The sequence below is a fragment of the Fringilla coelebs genome (assembly GCF_963513975.1).
Source record: "Fringilla coelebs genome assembly, chromosome: 3".
In the NCBI taxonomy this organism is placed as follows: Eukaryota; Metazoa; Chordata; class Aves; order Passeriformes; family Fringillidae; genus Fringilla; species Fringilla coelebs.
The window spans coordinates 53950327-53974889 of NC_140030.1; the positions used below are offsets into that span (position 1 = coordinate 53950327).

Here is a 24563-nt window from a genome sequence, read left to right on the forward strand (position 1 = left end):
ACATCCAAGACTTATACAGAGAGTTGTAACATTAACTGGGTGGCTGCTTAGCAGTCTCGCTCAAAATTTTCAGGAACAGCACTTTCCATTTTACATTCTTACATTCAACCAGTCAAAAAACTTACACTAGCTCTAAGTTTTATTTATAAAATGTGCCTTTGGTATTATTATCAGAAATTTTCTGCATTCCAAAATATTTTAAATAAAGGCCTATGAAAATATCAGTCCTTTGGAATGTTGCTGGGGTTTTTAAATGTATTTTTTTTACTTTCTTGATGTTAGATAGCATTTCAAGGGTAAAGCACATACATATAAAAAAAGGACCTTTGCCTTATAAATAGGAAATTGGAGTTTGGGAGGGTGGGTTTCTTCTAAAGTTGGCCTATAACTCAGTTCTATGCAGTTCACATAGGTGCTTTCCATTTTAGTTTGGCTTTCTTCCTTAGCTGTACCAAATGACTAAATCACATCTAAGCCCGTCTTCCCAAATTTTTCTGCATGCAGCTTGTTTAGAGTCTCACATGTCTACAAGTTCAGAACAGTGATCTGATATCCAAAAAGGCAACAAATGCTCGTATTTCACAAGAAATCTGTTTCCTACCTTATGTGGCATATGGCCCAACTGTACACACCATTACTCAATACTCAGTCTACCATCCTCCTGTTATGCTTCTATTACAGTTCCAAGACCTTTCAAGATCATAAAGGAAAGTAATTTTCCAAGATCTTTAAACAATTTAAACTTTTGCAAATCCAATAAATCATCAGTATTGTAATGAAGAACAAATTAACTATCCCAATCAGGATTCACAATTCTGCAAGAAAATTATTTGGCTTTTCAACATTTTCCTGCAGTATTTCTGAACTGATTAAAGACCTACTCAATGCAGTTCAGTATTTTTACTTTGGTAGCTATACTTCCAGATGCAACATCACCGCTATGAAGCCAGTAACCAGCCAGCACCTTTGCTAAACTACAGAGCACCACTACTGTATAGTGAATTTTTAAAGAAACCAAGTAATTGGTATTTTACAAGCTTGAAATTTATGGTTCCAAGTCAAGAGTTTATTTACCAGTTTCTGATATAAACATCAGATATGAAATATAAAACCAAACCTGAAAAGCCCATGGTTCACATTTCAATGTGGACCTCATATGTGAGTGACCACAGATGTGATCCTGGGGAAGCAAGACAAATCTGCTGAGGGTGAGGAGGAGACCATACAAAAAATAGCAAACAGGGACTTTTGGGAGACAGTGCTAAAAAAAAAACAACAAAAAAAGCCAACCAAACCACAAACAAACAAAATCAAACTGAAAAGGGATTACATAGGTAGCAAGGGAAGTGGAGAAATGACTGTGACAAAAGCAGTAAGGGACAGCCCTCAGTAGTCAGATAACCCCTACTGTGCAAAGCAGGAGAGAACTTGGGGAAATGAACAGAAACATTAGACAAAACAATTCATTCAGACAGGAATAAATATCCCAACTAAAATGAATTGATTACAGTAATAACCTACAAAGAAAACAATGAGACAAAAGTCCTAGTCACTTAAAAAGTTTAAACAACAAAAACCCCAAAAATAGTTTTCTTTTGAAGCAAACTTGAGACAGGTCAAAGGTAGCATATTTCCAACAGAGTGATAAGAAAAAGATTCCAGAACTAACAAGAGCCAAAATCAAACCAACTTTGATCCCAAGGGATTGTCTTATCAAACTCTTTTCTTTGAGAGTTCATCCTCATGTTAAACAAGCAGAACAGTGGTTGCAGATGCCTTGCTAGCAGGAGACAGGAGACAGATTGCATCATTACAGGACTTCTGAAACTCCCCGAGTGCAAAATATGATAACTGAAGAATTACCAGCCCCAGGCTTGCAGAAATCCCCAGGAACAGTCCCAGCGTGGAATTTACATCGGAATTCTTTGTCATGTATACTGTAGACACTAAAAGCTTAAATCATTGCAGAAAATAAATACTATCAGAAATAGAGAAAGGCACCACCTAGGTCCTTAAGCTCAAAGTTCTTGAGCCACATATATGCTCAAGGCTGGAAGTGTATTCTGGGGAAGGTACAACCTTGGGTTTGTCCTGTTCCTAAGCTCTTCTACAAGCTTCCACTGCTATCTGCCAGCAGAGACAGGGTACAAAACTAGATAAAAACTTTCATCCAGTAAAGCTATTATAATAAACTGTACTATGTTTTGTCAGAAAATATATAAATAAATAAATGCCCAGCAGAATACAGTTAAAGAAAGTAAAGGAAATTGATTATTTGAATAATATATTGCTGTGAGTAAAAGGAAGTGTTAAATTCATCCAAAAATACATAACCTGAATAAACTAGAGTGATTTGCATAAACACTGTGCTAGTTTTAAACAGGAAGCAGTAATGTTTCAACAGAGCAGAGCACAGTACAGAAATGCTATTTAGAAGCTAATTAGCTAAGGTGCAACACTCTTGCTATTACAACCTACTTGGCCATGCTGCTAACCCCCAAGTCACCACACGAGGCTTCCTGAGAATGCAACCGGTGATGTTCAGCCCCTGATAATCTCTACTCTCCTCCCTCACTTAAAAGTGAAGGAAACAGCCGTGAAATTTACCTGATTGTAACAAAGTACATGCAAACAATTGTGCTCAGCAGTGATCTTTAGCAGCGACCTTGCTTGTACAGGCAAGGATCCAATTCCAATTCTTGTTATAGAAACCAGTGCTCATTTTCCTCAGTGCTAGCTAAACTCATTGACCAACAGGTAGTGCCAAGATCACAAGCTGCAGCTGTACAGCATGGAACTCGTATGAGAAAAATCTCAACTGAAAACTAAGGGGAAAAAACCCAAACTACAAAAAAAAAACCAAAACAACAAAAAAAACCCCAAACAAACAGAAAACAAAAACCTACCAAGAGCAATATTAAACCAGAACCTTGAGAACCAAAAGAACTGAAATTACAAAAATTCCAACCCTGTTTGTGCAAACAGGCATTTGTGCATAGACGGGACACAGATTTCCCCTCCTGTTCATAAAAACAATTGTGCAAGTTGGCCACAAATCACAGCAGGTTGCATTAGCAGTCGTCCTGTTCTACTCCAGGCCTATGTTTAATTTAAATATAAACTGGGTTACACATGATTTTAATATTCTGTTGGATGACCCAGCAAAGGAAAGAATGAATTTAAGCAGAGTCTATGGAGAGATAATGTGAAGGTTATAACATAAGTGAAAAATGGCCATGTTGCTAAGATAAGGCTCCAACCACCAATCTCATTGTCAAGCCTGGCCATCTGTCAGCAGAAACCTGATTTACTGCATATAATGCTGCTATACTTGATCACTACTGTTCTGTTATAAAAGGCTCCCGAGGTTTGTTTAAGGACACCAAATGGTACTTTCTAGCAACATAAAAAGGGTTAAGAAAACACCTCCTCAAAAGCTGAGCTTTTTGGAACCAGGCTTCAGAATTTTAAATCAAATTTTACCCAGTTTCAATGCCACTGGTAGATGAAACTTCTTTATGAATAAAAACATTAAAACCAGGGAAGCAAAGTCTAAAAACACCCAAAAAAGTTACAACAAATGACATCATTTTCACTGTATGTTTAAGACTGCTTGCACTGAAGCATGTTTATGGACGTTATTTTGATGGTGGGGAATCGCAACAAACTTTACAAAAAGGCACTTTTAAGATACATTCCTACAATATCATTATTCAACCATTAATAAAGCAGCCACTTTCTTTCATTTACTAATTACTCTGGATATCCAATCTGTTTGCAAGAGCACTAGTGACAAATATTTTGATAAGGCCCTGTAAGCTCATGGTGTAACAATTCAGGTGAGCACATGTAATCCAACTCTTCCCACTCCCAGACGCCAGAACAAAAATGCCCATGTATGAGATTCATCCTTCACACCAAATACCCACTGAGTAAAACAGCTGCAGGTACTTTCTCAGGTTAATCAAACAAATGAAATAACAGCATCCAGTAATAACAAAACAATTTTTCCCTCCAAACAACAGGCCTACGCTGCAGGTGGTTTTGTCCCATCGCAAGCAAACAAGAAAAAAACACATCCTGAACAGCTGCTCATTAGGTGAGCACCATTCTGCCTGCACAGCAAATGAAGCAAATGTCATGTGGAAAAAAACACAGTTACGGTCATGTAATTAGACACGGTAACACAGGCATACACAAAAGAGGAGGGAAGACAAGTACAAATTACAATTGCACAGGCAATTTATTTCTGGGAGTTCATAATTTTTGATGTTCCTGGACTTTAACCTTACCATTTCTTTTAACAAGGCTTTTTTCCAGCTAATTTTTTTTTCCTTATTATACAATAACAGTTAACTTTGGACAACCACCTGCTATAAAAAAATATCCATTCCCATACAATTATTTATACTGAATGGAACACTTCACTTGAGGACACTGGGAGAATACTCCATGAGAACAGATCAAAAGAACACAAGGTGGAAAGGACCTGGCAGTAAATATTATAAAGTGGTGTGAATTTATTGCAAGCTTACCTGATACTCATTGGGCCAGAAAGTGCTGACAGCCAACTCTGCTCGAAGCCAGTCTTTGCCAGTGGAACCAGTGACATTCCAGATGGGATTAGCCAGTGGTCCTTTGTTCACCCTAACCAGGATGTTCAAAGTGCCTGGGTTTCCTCCATTCTTGCTGTACAGAAGGTAGCTGAAATCGATGCAGTGAGTATCGTTTTCTTTCATTGTTGGGAGCTGAAGTCGAGTCTTTTCTCCCGGGTCATGGTCTGATGAAATCACTATCATATATGATCCTAAGAAAGGGGGGAGTGACAAGGGGGGAGGAAAAAAAAAAAGTGGTATTAAGGAAAAAGATAAATACCATGAAACTGATTGTTCACTGTGAAAATGAAATGTATAGGTTTTCTTATCCCAGAAACCTTAAAATTCAAATGGATGAAATCTAACAAGCTATAAAATGGCTAGACACATGCCTGAAGTAGTACCTACAGAAGATATCACACATCTCTAAGGACCTTTCTAGATGTCTCCACATACAAGCTTTTCTTTTTCTTGTTTTAGGATCAGATAATTGGAAACAAGATCACAGATAGGAAAAAAATACCAAAAGAAGTAAAGGATCATCATTATTCTGAGGTCACTGAGGCTAAAATACTCTCAACTTGCTCAACAGATTTTCTGAAAAACAAAAGGTCCACATTCCTCAAAGCAGCTTTACAACACCCTTTTCTACCCAAAAAATAGGCAGACTTGAATTTGAGATATATTAGCAATGGAAATAGTTGACTTAGGACACCAAGACAAATTTCTCTGGACAAGTTTTGTTTGCTGCTCCATTTGCCAATGGATTTAAAGGGGACAACAGAAGTTTCTACAGTTAGGAGAGTGTCCATCTTGTAAATGTGTATGACAAATATACACAAGACAAAACAGGCTGTGCCTGTCTAGCTACAAAGGCAGAAAGTAGAAATCATATGTTTCAACATGTTGTACTAATGCAGTAATAATGAATCAGTCTGTCCTGCTGTCCTGCAGAATGGATGGCAGAGACAGGCTGCCGCTAACCTAGCCCGGAGCCGATCCATTTCTTCACGAGTGACAGCTCCAGACCAGGCACTGCCAAGTGAGTGAAGGCCACAGAAAAAAGCCTGCTAGACAGGGAATGCCAGGCTGAACTTCCCAACCAAGTGAGAAAATCCAACTCAACATACAAACTGAATCATTGCCACAGGAGAGTTTCCTAGCCTGAATTTACCTACCCATCTGCTTAAAGATTCCAGAATCTTCCTGTTGACAGATTTTACTTTTACTGTCAGTCCCAAAGAACATAAAAATAAAGGGTCCTTTCTTGTGAAGAAAGTTCAGGTTAAATTTATCAAAAATAGAGAAAAAATTTAACCTAAACTTAAAAAAAAATAATGGATTTGTGAACATTTGCCCAAATGACTAGTATCACAGAAGTCCTGGGAGCATGCACATGAGCACTGGTGAAAAATCTTCTATGAAGTATGTTTATCTAAAGTATTATCATTTTGTATGTCAAATTTTATCCTTTGATTTTTAGACAACAAGGAACTATCGTGTTCTATTATGTCCTAAACAGTTATATTAGGCATTCTGAAAATCGTTCACAAGCTGTTGCTCAGGAAAAGATGGAAATTTATGTACATGGATTAAATCATCTATGTTAGATGCTAATTTACTAGCCTGTAAAGCAAGTCTCTGATCAAAAACTTCAGAAAAAAAAAAGAGCAAGAAATACTATAGAAGGAAAGCTGTTCTTATTAAAGCACAGTGCACTGAAATCTATATTTTTATTAGTCATCTTTAAAAGAGGGTTTAAAGAAAACTACTATAATGTAACATAAGCAACCAGCTCATATTTAGAATTATATGCAGAATCCATTATTTATTTTCCTATTGAAGAATTTGGTAAAGTAGCAATTCCTGGTGATTTCTTCATCATTAATAGCCATTTATAAAATCACAAGGCAATCTTATGCTATTTAGGTTTGCTGTTACTTTAAGTCTTTAGAGATTATTTTCTAGCATCAGTTGATGACTGTCTGAGAAAGTGTTTGTAAATCACATCCAGTGGTGTGCAATTTTTATGCCCCTTGACTCTAGAATAAACTTAATAATAATAAAAATATTATTTATTATTATATTATTATTATTATTTATAATAATAATAATAATAATATAATCTGTTTGTTTGCAATCTCTATTTTAGTAATACATATGTTCTTATAAGCACCTGATCATCAGCCTAGTGCCTAAGATTTTCAAAAATTTTGTCAGTAAATACTACGCATGAGGCAGGGGGAGGCTGTACATCAGCAATTTGGGGTTTTTCCTTCCACATAAGAGTCGGAAAACTGAAAAGGTTCAGCAAAAAATTACAGACTGCTTCCCACAATTTGCACTAATTGTCCATGGTCATCTAAATTGCCTCTTCACCTTTGTTACTTGCAAATATTTTTAAGTAATACATGAAAAGCAACTCAGTCTTTCCAAAAAAAAGAAAAAATTTCTAATATTTCTTAAGTTAGGACACAGAAGAAGATAAACCCTCCAACACTTTCTGAAAGTGAATTTTGGGGGAGAAGGGGGAAAAGGAAGAAAAAGAATATAACAATCAACTTTTGCAGATTTCTTAACATGTTTCTCTGAATTTCTCTCAAGATGAAACTGCTGGAAGAAAAAGACAACCAAACCCAAATTGCAACAAATAAACTAGAAGTATTTAAAGATCTTGTTTCTATAGTAAGGGAATCTGCTATAGCCTTTGGAAGCTTCAACATACATTTTTAACATATCAACATATTTTGTAGTACTCCACTTTCTCCACCTCATTTTTCATCATTTAAAAATACTTAGCAGTGAATTTGCCTACATCTATCTACATGTTAGTCCTACAGCACTTCATGAAATGCTCCAGACAGCATTCATAGACCATTTATCACAAAGCCAAAGCATCTGTTCAGCTTCTTGGAAACTGCTTCACTTCTCCTCCTTTTTTAAAACTTTAGCAGCTGTATTCCAAAAATGTACAGAACCCTGCTCCCTCCTCAGACATCTACCTACTCCAAGAACTTCAGAAGCCAATGCCAGAGTAAACTATACAGCAAAATTATATCTTTGGAAAACATTCAAAATATTTTCTTTCACCTTTCATAAGAATGCCATTCTGTACGTGTAAAGAAATTCAATAGAATTGAAAGAATTAGTTTTCCCCCATTTATATATGCTTGCAATATCTTATTATTAGTTATTAATAATTAAATTATTGCAAAATCTTCATAATATGTTAAGATATTACTGGACCTGGCAGAAATGCAAAGTATAAACAAGGGAACTGCTCACAATCCCATTAATTCCCAGGATTACCTAACTGTTTGAGATTTTCAGTGAGAGATTAGGGCAAGTGTTACAGCTAACTATTCACAGTGGTGCTCCAGACTGGAGCAGGGACACAGGGTGAGGAGGAAGGAGCAGCAGACACCAAGTGCAATGGACTGACTGCAGCCCCCAGTTCCCACCCCACTGTGCTGGCGTGGAAATTTGGTCAATTTTTCCCCAAGATGAACCTGGTTTTTCTTTGACAGTAACTGGTGATTTGCAAAATAAGTGATCTCCTTGTCTTTGTCTCAACCTATGAGCTTGCCCACACTCTTTTCCCCCTTGTACTGCTGAGGAAAGGACCAAAAAAAGGCAGGGTGATGGACTGGCCAAGGTCAACACACCACAGTGCCCAGAAAGGTAAAGAGCAGCAGTTAGTGCCAGCTACCACTCGTACCAAGTGCTTTATTAAACCCCAGTAGAGCCAGGCTCCATGATTTTTTTTCCATTGTTACTGGTCTAACAAGGTCAGGCGCAAGCAGATATAAAACACTGTATACACCTACTTCCCTTGAAAACAAGGAAGAAAAAACACAGTAGCCTGTGGTGTTTCCACTAAGATTTTACAAGAAGGAGGTCAATTTCAAATGAGTTACTCCATTAAATCCCAAAATGGTAAAAAAAAAGAAAAAATTAAATTATTAAAAAAAGAGAAAAAACCAAAAACTTGGTCAACATATTTGGGGCAATGGAGAAAGAGCAGAAGTTAATTTTTTCTTTTTAAAAGACAGAAAGGGCAAATTTCATATTTGGAGGATGCTGCAAAGAAAAGAAAGAAGAAAAGTATCTAAAGTTATCATTTGTGCCTGGACATAGATCCATTGCTCTTAAATATTCCTTTCACTCCCTATTTTTCACCATGCTCCAGCATATCTTCAATTACTCTGGCAGTTAGTGCAGTTACAAAATTCACACAACTCATCGGTAACATTTTTCTTGAAAATTTTTCTTACAGTTTGACAGTGATGATGTTTCATCCTTCTTTCAGTAATTCCCAGAAGAATCTTCTCCATTCTTGTGAATTTACAATCTTTAAAATTCATAAATATGTTCTCTCTCCCCCAAGAAGCTTAAGTGTTAATTTCTTCTATTAAATGTAGTTTAGATTTCTCCAAATCGAACTCCAGCCTCTCATTTAGCTTTTCTTCTCTGAAGTGCCTTCTATCTATTTGCCAGTTAATAGCTTCTAATGTTATTCCTGATGTAAAAGGTCAATCCAATTCTCTCCTACACAAAACAGTAACATCAGACTATGAAACAGCTAAATGGCACTGCCTCCTAAGCTTTAACCAAGCTCATGCAAACAGTTCAGCTTTAGGATCAGTCTTTCAGGAAGATTTTGGTGCCTGCTTGGCATTTAAGTCATGAGCTTGCTAAAAGGTGTCTACACAGCTGTGGAGTAAGAGCTGCTAGACTTTCCCTGAGCTATGTTATTAAACATAGCTGTATATACCTCATAGTTTTCACTGCCTTTTATTTATTTTGATAAGCATTAAACTTGGTGTCATAGTTCAGTGGCAAGGACAGATCATTTCAGAATAAATGAATTCTTTAACTAATTAACTGTGAAAAGCCTTAAGTTTTATCTCCTACTGAAAACCAAGCTCTCCCATCACCTTGCAGTTGAGCAGAGCTAAGAAATGAAACTAAGATTTTTAAAAAAGTCCTTATATAAAATAAAATGTGCCCACTGTAAGGTACCAATGTGACAAAGCAGTTTCCCGATCAAATTATTTTCTCTCACTTCTTGGCTTCCTGAAAAATGGGTTTGTATTTGAAGTGTGAAACTTGTAATTTTCAGCAGGCTGGTCTTCAGCTCCTGCAAATCCTCTTTCCTCCAAAGAAGAACTATCAAATCATCTCCATTTTGGGGACATAGTGTGGTAATTTCTCTGCCTGTGAATGGCAATGTCAATTACACAAAGTGGAGGGTCCAGGCACTCATGTGCCTTATCCTAAAGCTCGAGACTATGTGACCTTTTTATCTTTTAATAATGACTGTGTAACATAGTCCCTGATTACATTTTGGGCAACGTTTATGAGAGACTACAGGCAAAGAACAGACACTGAAATAGAGAAATAGGCTTGTAACTGGAAGCAGACTGCAAAGAAAAGTTCAGAAACATTTACATTAATTCACAGAAAATTATATTTCACACAGAGTAGTATTCATGCCTGTTTTGTTCTTCAGAGAATGCCTTCTCCGTGACAGTTTGAGACAGCCCTTTACTTGTGTTTCTGTAATGTGCAAGAAGGCAAAAAATAAAGGCTAATTATAAAAAGTCAAAAGCTCTTAAATTTCTCTTCTCACAGGTAGGATATTCTTTTCAAAAGAAAAAAAACAAAGCCTATGAATGCACTAAATACACTCCAGGTAAACCCCCATGTGCCTGGGTTTAATAAAACCTCAAACCATTACAACTTTTTGCCCTCCACTACCTAACATATGGTAAAGGTCTGCCACTCTGGGGCAGAAAAAAACAAAAACAAAAACAAAAACAAACAAAAACACTAAAGAAATTATGAATAAAAACTAGAGGCATTGTTAGGGTTTTAAATTTTAGTACCCTGTGCCATCAGTTAAGGATACCCCTTAAGGAGTATGTCTAGAGAAAAATGTTACTTTGTGACACTATAATATTACTTAAGATATATTATTTGATACACGCTGAAAATATTCAATATAGTTACATCCTGGTTTTTCGTTCTAAAAAAATTCAAAAATCATGTTATTGGTGTAAACAACACAAGATTTCTCCAACATTGCTTTAGATGGCTACAATTCAGAGGTGTCTTTCCACTAACTTCACTTGTTTACAATATCATTCCCTATACAAGACTCAAACTGTTGAAGTCTCCTTTCAAGTTCTTTACAGATTGTCAAAGTGAAAGCGGCGGTGAATCAGGATCATGAATTTCAACTTCATTGCCTAGCTCAGTTCCATGGCACCACAACTCAAATGCAAATCAAGACTCTGAATTTACTACAGAGATTAAAAATAACAACAAAAATACACATTACAGGCAGGGGAAATTTTTCTGGAAAATGCAAATCTTTTGGGGGGTTTCCTACTTCCAATAGAAAATGAGAATTATTAAAAGAACCAACCCAAAGCAGGTTATTAAGCTGCACTGTATAAATAAAAGCAGAGCACTCACTCAGTTTGAGCAGAAACTTAGCCTCATGGACTGCAAGAGCTCATCAATTCATCAATTTCACACTGGCATGGCAATTTCACAGGAGGAGAAAAGGTGTCCTGCCCTGCAGGCTGTGCTTGTTGATGCCAAAAGCCCTGCTCTACAGCAAGGTCATGCAACTGGGATTCCCCCATTAACCACACCCACGGAGGTCAAGCAACAGGGACACAGCCTGACAACACTGATCCAGGCAAGGGGAATAAAAACAGCATCAAATCAGCCACAGAATTAATATCATGGGCAGCATAACGCTTTACCAGTATTTACAGCTATCATGCTACTGGCTTGATACTAATATCACTCACGACTCCTTCAATTCCATGAGAACAAGAAAATGTCTGCAATTGAAAGAAAACAAGACATGAAAAACCTCATGTTTCAAAGGTATGCAGTATTTGCAACTAAGTTCATGATGAACTTTTGACCAAAAATTGTTCCTTGGGCTGGATGTAGCTACAAAAGTTTTGTTCTCCATACTAACATTTTCAAAATGAATAAATATGAAAAATATTTCACTCTGGAAGTGTGAAGGATTGGAATTTGTCGTTTTCTCATACATAACACCAAAATCCTGTGGATTTTTTTTGTACTGATTGATGCAGAGAAAATAGACCATGATGACATACCAGTTTCTGAGGTATGGTAATTTTCTCCCTCTTTTTTCACGTGATGGACCTTTAGCTAATACATAGATTTTAGGAACTCCAAAACCTGAGACAGAAAAATTTAAGCAACTGAAATTTGCATTGCAAGCTTGTAGTGTCTGTACAAGTGAACATTTATCTTGCATTGTGCTCCTCTGAATTGCCTCTTCCAGCAAAACATTCAGAAAATTACATTTGATACGGTGCATCAGGCTGGCTTATGAAAGGACAGTGTTACTGAACAGTAAGCTGCATTTCAGTAAGCAAAAAACACATGGAATACTTTCATATTCCTTTAGGGATTAAGTGAGGTACTCTGTCATGAATTTTTTAACATCAGTGTCCGTGAATGGATGTCCAAGGCGAAAGCAGCAACAGCTCTGAACTGTCTCAATTTGTGCTGCAAACCCATAAATACCCCACAGATGGTGGCTTAGTGACTCCAGGATGCTTCTCAGTCACCCAGGGGCTGATCTGGCTGCCCAAAGGGCAGCATACATTGGCCAGCTTTCTGTCTGGAAGAAAATGTCTTTTCTAAGCAAAATTTCCAAGAAACTCCCAACTCTAGATTAACATCATCCCGGGATGAAGCTATCCAGAAGGGACATCAAATAACTGGACACCATTTGTGCCTGCCCAGCCTAAAGCCAGTCAGATGCTTTAGTCTGAAGCTGTTCTCAGAGCAGCAGCTAAAGCTGACAAACTCCAAGGCACTCCCACACCTCCAGGGACCTTCAGTCCCACGAAGACACCAACACCTAAAAACACACACAACAACTTCACTGCATGAAAAACCAGTGCAGAGAAGAGTTTAAATCCATTTTGCTTCCCCATTCCTGTTAGCTGCTCTGACATTACTTGACTGGATAAGGTGAGCAGTAATGCACAGACATCTCCATCCGTGTTAGCTTTGTTCCACCCATTTTTGTGACAGGCCCTCCAGTATCCACCTTACCTACTGAAAGACCAGTGTCAGCCCTTCTGTATCCACCCACAGCTCTAGGATGCCACTGTATCACCACCACTGCTGAATATTCAGCATTTAGATGTTTTAGATGCTGATAAAAGAGACATATTTTACTGAAGAAGTTACAAGAGATGGGGATAAATTATCTAGTATTATTTATTTGGATAGAAATTGAAGTGAAATATGAAAATATTTAGAGTAGTCTAGGGCAGGCAGTCTTATAGAAAAGGTCAGTGCTGAGCACTTGTTTAAGTCTTTGGTGTGCTGTTGTGTGTTTGCTGCAGTGCACAAAAACAAGTTCACAGAGAATTCACAAATGTCAGCCAAGGTGACCTGAAAGCTCACAGCCACTGAAATTCACAGGACTTTTACTCCTACCTCACAGGCTCCTCCATCTATGCTCATCAGACCCTTGCAAAGCAACACACAAATCCCATAATAAAAGATCTAGATCTCCTGTGCTTTCCTCATGAGAGAGGCAAGGAGACAGAAATGTTTGATTTCTTCCTGGGTGAGGGAAATTAACTGACTCTGGAAAAGTCCAGGAAGATACGAGAGGAAACTGAAGACAAGTGGAATTTTCACCACTAAAAAACAAAGTTTCAAGTAACTTCTTTCAAATATTTTGAAAATATTTAGAAAAAGGCAGATCAAAATATATCTTTTTGACTTTTTTTGGTTGCCATCTAAAAGATACTCTGCAAACACTCTAGGCTTTTTCCCCCTCTTAAGTACTAAGTGGCATTTAGCTTTTAACTGAATGGGAAAAAAAATAATTTTTGAATGTGCATTCATACTCAGAGTGTCTTTAACACACTACTCATTCTTCCAAAAGCAGCAATATTAAAAGTGCCTTGAGAAGATACTTACTCCTATCAGCTTAAAACACTGAAACTGGAAACAGAAACAAAACTGGTCATTCCCTGGATAAGCATGTGACAGGAGAAAATAAGAATCAACAATCTGCTGAGAATACTACTCCCAAGTATCACCAACAGTTAAATAAAGGCAGATTACCAGACATGACAGCAGATTACAACTGCTATTACAGACCTTTCAGATGAGGAAATTAAATGTCCTATATTTTTTTATAGTCATCTTAGAATTTATTTAAAGCATGGGAGGTTCATATAACATTTTCACTGGGTTTTTTAGGGTTTTTTTAGTAACAGGAAGAATATTCATTCCTTTATTTTGAATCACTTTTTCTCTACACCAAATAGTAATATTTCTTGTTATGAAATAAATTTTTCTCAGAACATTGCTTTATGCAACAGTGACCTGAAGAATCTCTAGTTCCAGTTTTTGTTGCTTTTACGGGTGTAGGACCTACACTAAAGGAGTTCTGTATTCCCTGATTAAATGCAGAACAGGAGTTAAGAACCAACTGCTGGGAAGGATTACCACTGACAGGAGTTTTGAAAAACAATTTAAAACAATATTTAAATAGCAGAAATAATATTCATCCTATGCATTCAGGAGACAGATTTGTTTGCTGTTCTTCAAAATATCATCTGACCTCCCCTCTGAAGTACACACCTCACTTTGTAGTGACTCACACTCCAGTTGAGTATAACCATAAGTCAAGCCTTTGTCAATACAACTGCAGTACTCTCCAGTGAACTCAAGTACTTGCTTAAGGAAAAAAAAAAAAGCTGGAAACCTTGAAATTTATTATGTTCCAAGGAAGTCTTCCATCTGTCTTCCAGACCATCAACACATGGTTATGCATATTTGTAAAATAAAATCTTGAGCAATTTAGCAAGCGTGGTACATTGACACTGAATGTCCCATAAAGAGCTGGATATTACAGAGATGGAAAGGATCAGGCTAAAAAAGGATCATATATAGAGAAAGCTTCTTCTGAAATTATTTTGATTTTCCAGTTACTGATGGCAATGTTGAACTTGCAAGCGCAAGCAGTCCTATAATGCATATCTCTATGAGAATTGTAATAAATAATTTAACAACACCTAAAGAGAACAGCCAAAATCTATGAATCATACACATGCAAAAAATGCACTGAGTAATGCACTACCCAAGAGTATGGGGATTCATACACCACTATATTAATTGCCATAGAAACTAGATTAAAAACCCTAAATACACATTGCACACAAGAAAGAATTCATACAGACAATAAAAATTACCAAAAATGGACAAAAAACACAAGACAAAACACAATTAAAACATTTATCTTGATACCTAGGAAGGCTTACAAAACACATTAAAACCTTCAGTTCAGAAATTAGAATTCCTTGCTCTCCCAGACACTGGAGCTTGCAGTTAAAACAAAGACGTGGGGTTTATGGTGTGTGACAACTCTGTCGTCGTGCTTCACATCTTGCTAACAGCCCTCTGCTCCACAGACATCAACTGCTCTTCTCTCCCAAACACTTCAACTGATTAGCATTAAGACATTACAGCCAGAGTAAAGGCTGCAATCTGCAGGTAGCTGGATGTCTGCTGCATCTCCCTCGGCCCTGATGGAGCCCAGGATGCCTGAGAGGTCCTCGTACTTTTCCATCCAAATTCATTGTTTTAAAACAAACGGATAAATAAGCTCTCCTTATAAAAATCCCTCCCTCTCAGGTCATATTAGCAGCCCAACTGGTTTTACACTCTAGTACACAACATCTACAGGCAAATACTCCTGAAATAGATGGAAAGAACCCTATCTATTATAAAAATCACTCATGCTAGCATATAGCATTTTTCATAGTGTTTTGAAAGAAATAATTTGTGTCAGTGTCCAGCAATAGGAGAACAACAAGGAGAAAGACTGCAGATAAACTAGGACTGCTGTTTCAGAGAAAAGTTGAAGTTCAACAGCTATGAATATCTGGGATAGTCTTGTTGCTTTGAGGATTTTTGTTTTCATCTCAGGATACACCTTGGTTTATGAAGATTCACATCTTTCCTCCTGACACCACACTTTCCAATTCATAAATTTTGAAACAGCTTTTTGCTTCTAAATAACTAGTTACGGGTTAATGCTATTTAAATCCTCCTCTATTTTGAATACTGAAGTTCACAATGCCAACAAAATACCAAACATATTCATCCAGCCCGTAATATATAGCTGATAACTTCATGCAGTGGAGAATTTTCTTGGCACCAACTTATGTGATTAACCTAAACTTCTGAAAAATACAAAAGAATTATAAATCTACCCAAATATGTACCATATGAAGGATGAGAACCTTGCCTCCATTTCAGACAACTGGTGAACTTTTAACACTAATATCCATTAGTCAAACACTACACTTAATTCTTAGGGCTATTAGGACATTGAACCCAAGTTCCAGAGGTAGCTTAATGCAAGAATCTTCTGTGATTTATTTCCCACTTCTGTTTTCTCTAGTGACACAGTAGAGATATCAGAGTATCCAGTCATCCAAAACCTACTTTCTTTTCTTTTTTAAGCTGCAATTAGGCCCTTAAATAAAGGTTTTGCAGTTGTACTTCTTAAGGTAATGTATAACTTATCCTGAAATAAGGATATAATTTCAGACTCTAGAATTTGCTGAAACCATAAAAGAAAATGGAAGTTGTTACCAACCATGAATCATAATGCTGCCTTCAAATGCTTTGAATGTCCAAATAAGATACTCAGGAATCAAGTAGCATCTCAGAAAACAAAGAAACATTAATCGTATATTATTGTCTCCTAACATTAAACTTTTCTAAAAAAAAAAAAAAAAAACTCTGTGAAGGGAATATCAAACAAAGTTAGAAAATAAGCCCAGCTTATAATTACTAAAAAAGTTTTTTTGGAAAAAAGATCGAATATTTTTTCCTCCTATATTTTACCTATCAACCGTCTTGAGACTCACCAAGAACTAACCAGAATTTCCCTGTAAATAGAATGGAAATGAACAACAATCAGGGGAAAGAAAAGGAATTTTTATCCTTTCCAACTGAAATAGATAAAAATAGGCAATAGACTGTGAGTACGTTCTTTCCTCACAAACTGAAGACACAACTGTTCCTGGCATTTATGCAGATAGAAACATTTCAGGACAAAAGACTGTGACAGTAGACAGCAGAACACTTCTGACTCTGGTAAGAGACAGTTATTAAGCACTCAATCCCAGAATTCAATTAACATTTTATCTAATCATCAACCTGAATCTCTCTTACTGCAATTTAAAATTATTATTGTTTAACCTATCACCAGCCAACATGAAGTTTAGTTACCTCCTTCTTTGCACCAGCCTTTAACTTCTTGAAAATTTTTATTTCCTTTTTCTGTCCTGTAAAAGAAGCAATCCTATTTTTCTTCAGATTTTGCACAGAGGAAATGCTGCTGTTTAGCCCTCTGCCCTTTCTGCTGCTTTCCTTTGAGATTTCCCAGAACAGGCATTCTCCTTCCATACTGAATAAATATTCCAAACTGAACAAAAATACCTATTTTTCTAACTTCACCAAGAAGAAAAAACCTGAAAATATTATTTAATGTGTATTTACACAGAACATCATTTACAAACCAATTCTGTCTACCTTTTTCACAACAGCATAATAAGCCTGAGCTGTTTTACCAAATAACTTCTTCATTATTTTCCAATTCTTCTTGATGAGTACTGCCCCAATGCATCATAGTCATTTCTGAGCCCCAGATTACCCTCAAATTGGCTCACAGGTAACCTGAATAGCCCCAGCTGAAGAACATCTGTTAGTCCATCATCCATGGCACTAACAAAAACAGTAAGACTGGATGCTATCACTGTTTTCCAAGCAGGTTTTCACCAGTCAAAAAGCTTTTTCAGTTTCATCAAGATGTTTCTTCTGTAAGCTTAATGAAGAAAGTGCTATCTACTGCTTTCCTTTCTTCTCCTCATATATTCAGAGAACTAAATTTGCACTTCATTAAATACCATAGAACTTCTTTCTTGGTACTCTCCAGTATCTGTGCCCTAGCTCACTACCACTTTAAATATACTGTGAAGACAAGGCTATGGAGCTGAAGATCATCAGTTCTGGTGGACAGAAGACACTTCATTCCAATGCCTACTCCTAAGCTGCCCAGGTCAGCAGCAAGAGCAGCTATTCCCTGGCCCACAGGTATCAAGAGAGGACAGGGCACTCACAGGTAACTCATTCAGACCATGCAGAATAGCCAGGCAGCCTCTGCACCCCTGAGTCCCGTGTGTCACCTACACAGGTCTGAAACAGTTCTTTCCCATGCCTCTCCTGAGTCTTTCTTAGTTCAAAATGATGGAAATGGGAAAGGAGGGGAAGGGCAGCAGCATCTGTAGTGTAATGCCAAGGCTATTGATGGCTACCTCAGGCTAGGCTTCTGGAAGGAGAAGACATGATGGAACACTGGTGGACAGCACAAGGCACAAACTGGCAGACAGCACACCACCAGTGCTGGCAGCCAAGCACTGTCCAGGACTGCATCCCGAGGGCTTGGGTACACCTTCTTGAAGTTCAGTGGTGTGCAAGCAAAGAAACCCACAGCTCTGGGAATGTTTTGACCCTGTTAAGGCAAATTTACCCATGACACAGCAATTTCCATTAAGAGTGTTAATTCATCAAGCAAAAATTGGATACTGACAATAGAAGTCAGCTAAACATGTTCACATAATTACATGGTAATCACTGTTTGGGTTGTGGGGTTTGGGGTTGGCTGGTTTTGGGAAAGCTGCGAGTAACCAAGTGTGTGATTGCAGATACTGGCAAGGTGGACAAGAAATCCATCAGCTCTCAGTGCAAGAAGGCGTTCTGGCTCTATGCAACTCCCATCTCACACTCCCTCCTCCAATGTTCTCATTATTACATATAAGATACATAAACATGTAAAGAAATGGATTCACAGACCCACAGGAACAAGTAGACTGCTACCTCATCTGAAGAAAAAGCAAAACAGAAAACCAAATAAATACCTTCAAAAGCTGTAAATAATTTTAAAGTTTATACAGCTAATAAAACCCATTAATTTCTTTTAATGCCGGGTACAAATTATGATTTTAGTTGGAAATTTACTGAGAAACTTAATAAAAATAATACCTTGAGAGATGTAAGATATATTTTGAAAGAAGCAATATTTTCCCTTAATATTATCAAGCATTTTTGAAACACTCAACTCAGCAAGGGCAAGGCAAGGCTTTAAGCAACCATATGGCTCAGCCATTTAGCAAAACAGGAATTAAGGCAGTGCAGGTGGCTATGGAACTATTCAGTGATGTTTAATTTTAATGAACTAATTTGAACAATGTGTGATAAAATCAGCATATAAAATGATGCATATTACTAGAATTATCAGGAGAAATGCCTCTCTCCTGCAAGGTTCAATTGTTCTACACAAAAGGCACCTTCAGACATTGTGGGTGTGCAGGGATATAGGAGGGTGAAGCCAAGAGAATTAAATGAAAGCATATATCGAATACACATAATATTTACACATATGTAATACCAGACACCTGTAACCTATCTAAAACAATTACTCCAAACTCTGCCCTTAATTTTGCACTTCTCTTTTGCCAGAACTTAGTTCTGTATCATAGCAACGAATTGTCAGTTTATTTTTGCAATTTATATTCAGAGTATATATTAATTTTTTTCAAATTAGCATTTGCTTGAGAATGCTAATGCTTTCATATTACATGACAGCCAATGAATTGATAGTTTCCATGAAAAAAAAGGAAATGATAATATTATGTAAACCATGCTGCTGAAGTTTAAAATCACAGACTGGTATAACTTTTGGGAAGAAAAACTACCAACAGGCCATAATTTTTAATATCTGCCACAATTTCTCCTTTAATTCAAAGGTCAGCAAGCACATTTGCTACTGTGAGTGATCAGTGCCTCACTGTCTTTATAAGGCACAATTACTTGGACGGCTATTAATCATTTCTAACAATTAGAAACATTGCTCCTGTCTTCAAAGAAGGGATGGTTATGAAGGTTCACCTCCATTCAAAGCCTTAAAATTGGATTACTTACGCCAAAGTGACAGGGGCATCACATTGGTATGAAAAGAGAATTCTACACTGATAAATCATAACACTATTGAAAGTGCTGTGCTGCCAGAGAGACTCACTTTAAGCAACATACTGAAAAATTTCCATTTGATGTGAGTCACAACAAGGTTCTTGCTCTTACCCTTTCATTTTAAACTGAACACACATGAACCTGTGGTACCCAAAGTAATGAAAAGCACTGAAGTAATCCTGCACCACCTCCAGACATGTAATTTTTCCATTGGATTGAATAGAAACCACCTTTGCATTTCATGAATCATTTCGGACGGTGTATAATTAAGCTGAGAAAGGGACAAGACAATAACATGCAAACATAAGCACAATAAACTTCAATATTGCTCTGAAATATTTCTGAGAGTTAGCCAATGAACAAATTTAATACTACACATTTCTCTGTTAGGTTTATTAATTTCTACTCAAGACCACTCATCATGAGGAGATAAGTTGGCAAAAACATTCTTCACATTGAAGCTCTAGACTGCAAGCTAAATCACACTCCTATGGCAAGAACCTTACTGCCCAGAAAAAAAGGAAATGTAAGGGGGAAGAAAGTTAAAAAAAGACAAACCAAAAAAACCCACCTAAATGAAACAAAAAACCCAAAGGGCAAATTCAGTAGAATATAACATATAAATATGGATCACCCTGAAATGCCACATTAAAAAAAATCACATCAAATATGCTGGTGAAAAAAAAAGTATCAGAAAACCAGATGGAACAGCAGAGATGAAAATTAATATAAATGAAAGGGGAAAAAAAGCTAGACATACACAAAAAAAAGAAAGAACACAAGCAAACACTTGTTAAAAGGCAACCACAGGGCTGCAGAGAGGTAAACAACAGAGTTCCATAGGACCAACTCTAGAATACAACACAAAAAAGCAGTAATATTCTGCCAGACGTCTTGGGCTATAAGGCTGTGAGACACCTTAAAGTAATGGAGAACAAGAGCATTACAAACAAAGGTGCATTAAAAGAAAGGAGACTAAAGGGTGAAATATAGTTGTAACACAAAAAATATCAGAAATTTAAGACTTTAGATGCCAGACTTTGATATGTGAAAAGACAGAGAAGCAGAAGGAGAGGGGTTCAAAAGAAAGATAGCAATAGGCTAAATGAAGAAAAGCAGTGTGCAACTTAACCAAGTCCAGCAGCACAGTATACGCAATCTATGAAAAATGAACCTCCTAAAGTCCAGTTAAAATAGAGCTTTAAATAAATTATTTCGTACATTAAACCTGTGGAGGACATTTTTCCCAAAACAACACCTAGTAATATTATATTTCAAGAGTTCCAGGATACGCTTTTCTCACACACAGGTCTTGTCCCTGTTTAAAAAGTGAAGCCTCCCACTTTTAGGCTACCAATTAAAAAAAAAAAACAACCTGCTAGTAAATACCTGGTAATAGTTCTTCAGTGGATAGCTTGAATTCAGTGACTTCAACACACTTAAAGGCCGGTATCTGCCTCACAAAAACCTCTCTATTACTTGAATTTCATAGACAGCATTAAGAGAACAAGCAGAAAAAACAAAGTACTTAAGGGTTTTGTTTCACCTAAGTAGGCACACAAGTAAAAGAGAAGCCTTGACTGGAACTCTTCCAGTCCCTGTCTGTGGATAGCTAGATAATTAGGCTTCCAGACTACAAAAAGCTTCAAATATTTTGTGAGCAATAAAAATAGCTTTAAATACCCAAACAAAGCCTGCTCAGGGCTCTCCTCAACCTTCCCCAAGGAAGGACTGAATGAAGCAGAGAAGCTGGGGAAGCTCCATTCCTGGAAGTGCTCAAAGCCAGGCTGGACAGGGCTTTGAAGAACCTGGTCTAGTGAAGGTGTTCCTGCCCATGGCAGGGGAGTTTGGAACTAGATGATCATTAAAGTCTTTCCCAACTCAAACCATTCTATCATTCTAAAGAGAATATAAAAATGAATGATGGTATGGTTATTTTTCAAAGGAGTAGGGGAGGTATAAAGGGTTTTAAATTGTGGAAGTAAAACCACAATAATACTCTTCAGTGTCTTACTTCTCTTATTAATATATGATAATCATACAAAATAAAACTAAGTCCAAAATGTAGAGGGGCAGAGAAAAGAAATTATGTCTAGGAAGTAGAACAGGCTGGAAGAGAGGGCAGAGAACAAGAGTTAACTGGATGATTGAAAATAAATTGTTACTTAATTCAAAAATTTTTCTGAGCATTAGGGGATTAATAATAATTTTGAGGTTTCAGAAAGACTAAGTGCCACTGGAAAATAACACCAGCAAAACCACCCTTTTCTCACATATTTGATGCAGCAGTAATGTGCAGTATAAAGTGAATGGTATAAAGAAAATGGTATACTTCTGTGGGATGATTATTTTCCTCAAAAACATGCAGTTTTAAATTCTTTATTTCATACCCTGTAATAAATCAGATATTGAGGAACTCCTTTAATTTACTGTGTTTGGGGGCAGGGGTATTAGAGGAATGACGGTGGTTATTTGTTCCAACTTCTTAAATTAAAATATGCCTCATACCTAACCCACATCCATAACAAATCCCCATATCAAGCCCTGGATGAGGATAGGGGTGATGAAAACACATTTTTATCAAACAGCCATACTGAAGTACTACCAACCCTTTAAAATATGTCTTTATTTATCTTCTTCTAAAAAAAATAAAAATTCTCAGCAACTATGAGACCAGCACAATACTTGAGAACTGCAATTGGAGAAATGGACAGCTCAGCAAGCACTGTCCTGGACCCCTTAACTCACCCTGCCACCAGACCTCTGACTCCTCATGCAACCTTTGTCACTTACTCCTAGATTAACTTTTTGTGAGACAGAGATGAAATCTATCTCACCACTGACAAAGTGTCAGTTTTATCTTTCATCTTCTTGCTCTTCAGCATGTGTACTGTGGTGTCTCTTGTGCCAGGCAAGGTTTTGCCTCACTGCTGAAATGATTCAACCTACCACAGGCTCCTTTCTCCTCCAGACACATTTTGCCCATGCACTGCTTTCCTAATACAGCCTGCTTAATATGCAATGCTTCCCTTAGGCAGGCAAATGCAACATGGCACTAAAATGGACCCTAGGTATTAACCTCAAATACATCAAATTATTAAAATCTCTGGGAAAATGTGTCACAGAAAACTAAAAAAATATTAGCCCTTGTCCATTCTAACCATGTAATTCATAAAAGACTACTTACATTAAACTAAGCTGTTTTGCCAAACCTAGACTCCCCTCTCAATTTCAAGTCATTCTGAAAAATAGTTAAGAATTGATTGACTAATCTGAAGAATATCTAAGAAATTTAACCTCCCTATGAAGTGGGTGCATAACAACACCAACAGTGTTAAGACAGTGTTAAGGGGCTGGCGATAATGCACTGAAAACAATTTCAGTGTTTATTTCATGACACTCACCATTGATCAAGTCTATAAAACCTTTGAATCTAATAGAAGAACAGATTACCATTTAACTTTACTACTGGATAAAATCTTCTTGCAAAAACAGCAAAAACTAAGAACCTGTGAAATGAACACTTGTAAAAAAACAATTCTTGTCTAGCATGAGCACCCTGCAGACTACTACAAATGGCAAGAAACGGAAGGATTAACTGAAGGTAATGCTTAAGTTTTTCAAGTACTCACTGATCTCAAAAAGTGATGCTTTTTTTTTTAATTCACTTTTTCATACAATTTAATACTTCCCATTGATCAATGCATTTTAATAACTTCAGAAATGAGAAATGTCCTTCAACACATATGCTCATATCTAAAAGCTGCTTGAACTTAGATGTTCCTGCAGAGACCTACTAGAGAATCATCTCCATGGAGTTACATGTAGCTTGCTAGTTCTACACTTAAGATTTTGGAAGAAGCATAATAAGGGAAAAAACATTAACAGAGAACAAAGAGATAAAATGTTCTTTAGGGAGGCACTAGTTTTTGCTTCTTTATTTTCTCAGTGCAAAAGAATAAGTAGTATGTACACAAAAAGACCTCACCATTTTTGGAAGCTTAGAGGGGCAGATGCCTAGGATACATAAATGAACCAGCTGCCATGCACAGCTTCCTAGGAACTGGCTACCAGACTCCTCTCCCTTGCTACCACTCTATCATTAACAATAGTGAGACTGAAGATGCATCCCCCTCTGGCATTCCAATTTCAGGAGCTGTCTGTTGCTGTCTGAATTTTCAACAGGAAGGAGAAGATATGGGCAAAAAACAACATCCAGAATTTTTCCTGCATAAACTGAGACTATCAAAGCGAATCTTCTGTGTAGTAGAAAGCAATGTGAAAACATGGTTGGTCCTGTTGTCTGTTCACAGCTTGTCAACACTTTTGTTTGGGTTATTTCTTTATAGAATATTTTTATCTGAAACAAAATTCACACCTCAAATGAATGAAAACCAAAGCTGAATGCTGCTTTCATGCTTTCCAGCACAGAAAGAGGACAGAAAGGCAAAAATAAAATGCTTTTAAGTAAACTTTTAAAATTATTTATAATTTGTTTCAATTATACCCTGTATAAAAGCATATTTTCATAAAATATAAAATATATTTTCATAAAAGTATATTTTCATTCACTTCTAGGCAGAAAACAGCATTATTGACTATATAAATAAGTTAATCAGTGATTCATACTTTTTCAATTACTCAACAAGCATTCTTCCAGCTTCAAGACACCAAAGAACTACATAACTTGCCACTAAAAAAAAAAAAAAAAGCACAGGCTGTTTCATCAAATGAATGTAGTCTCCAAGCTCCTCCTGAGCTACGTCCACTTTAAGAATCCCCAATCCAAGATGCTGAAGGTGTTATATTAACTAAATAATCACCAAATGCAAAAGGCCC

General features: G+C 36.9%; 1 protein-coding gene across 2 annotated transcripts in view; it reads right to left on the minus strand.

Moving 5' to 3' along the window:
- Positions 1-24563, minus strand: part of PTPRK (protein tyrosine phosphatase receptor type K) — a 374688-nt gene that overhangs the window by 242969 nt on the left and 107156 nt on the right. For both annotated transcript variants that reach the window (XM_084201677.1, XM_084201678.1), the window contains exon 3: positions 4536-4807. In XM_084201677.1, coding sequence (XP_084057803.1) covers positions 4536-4807 — 272 coding nt within the window. The remainder of the gene's footprint in view (positions 1-4535; positions 4808-24563) is intronic.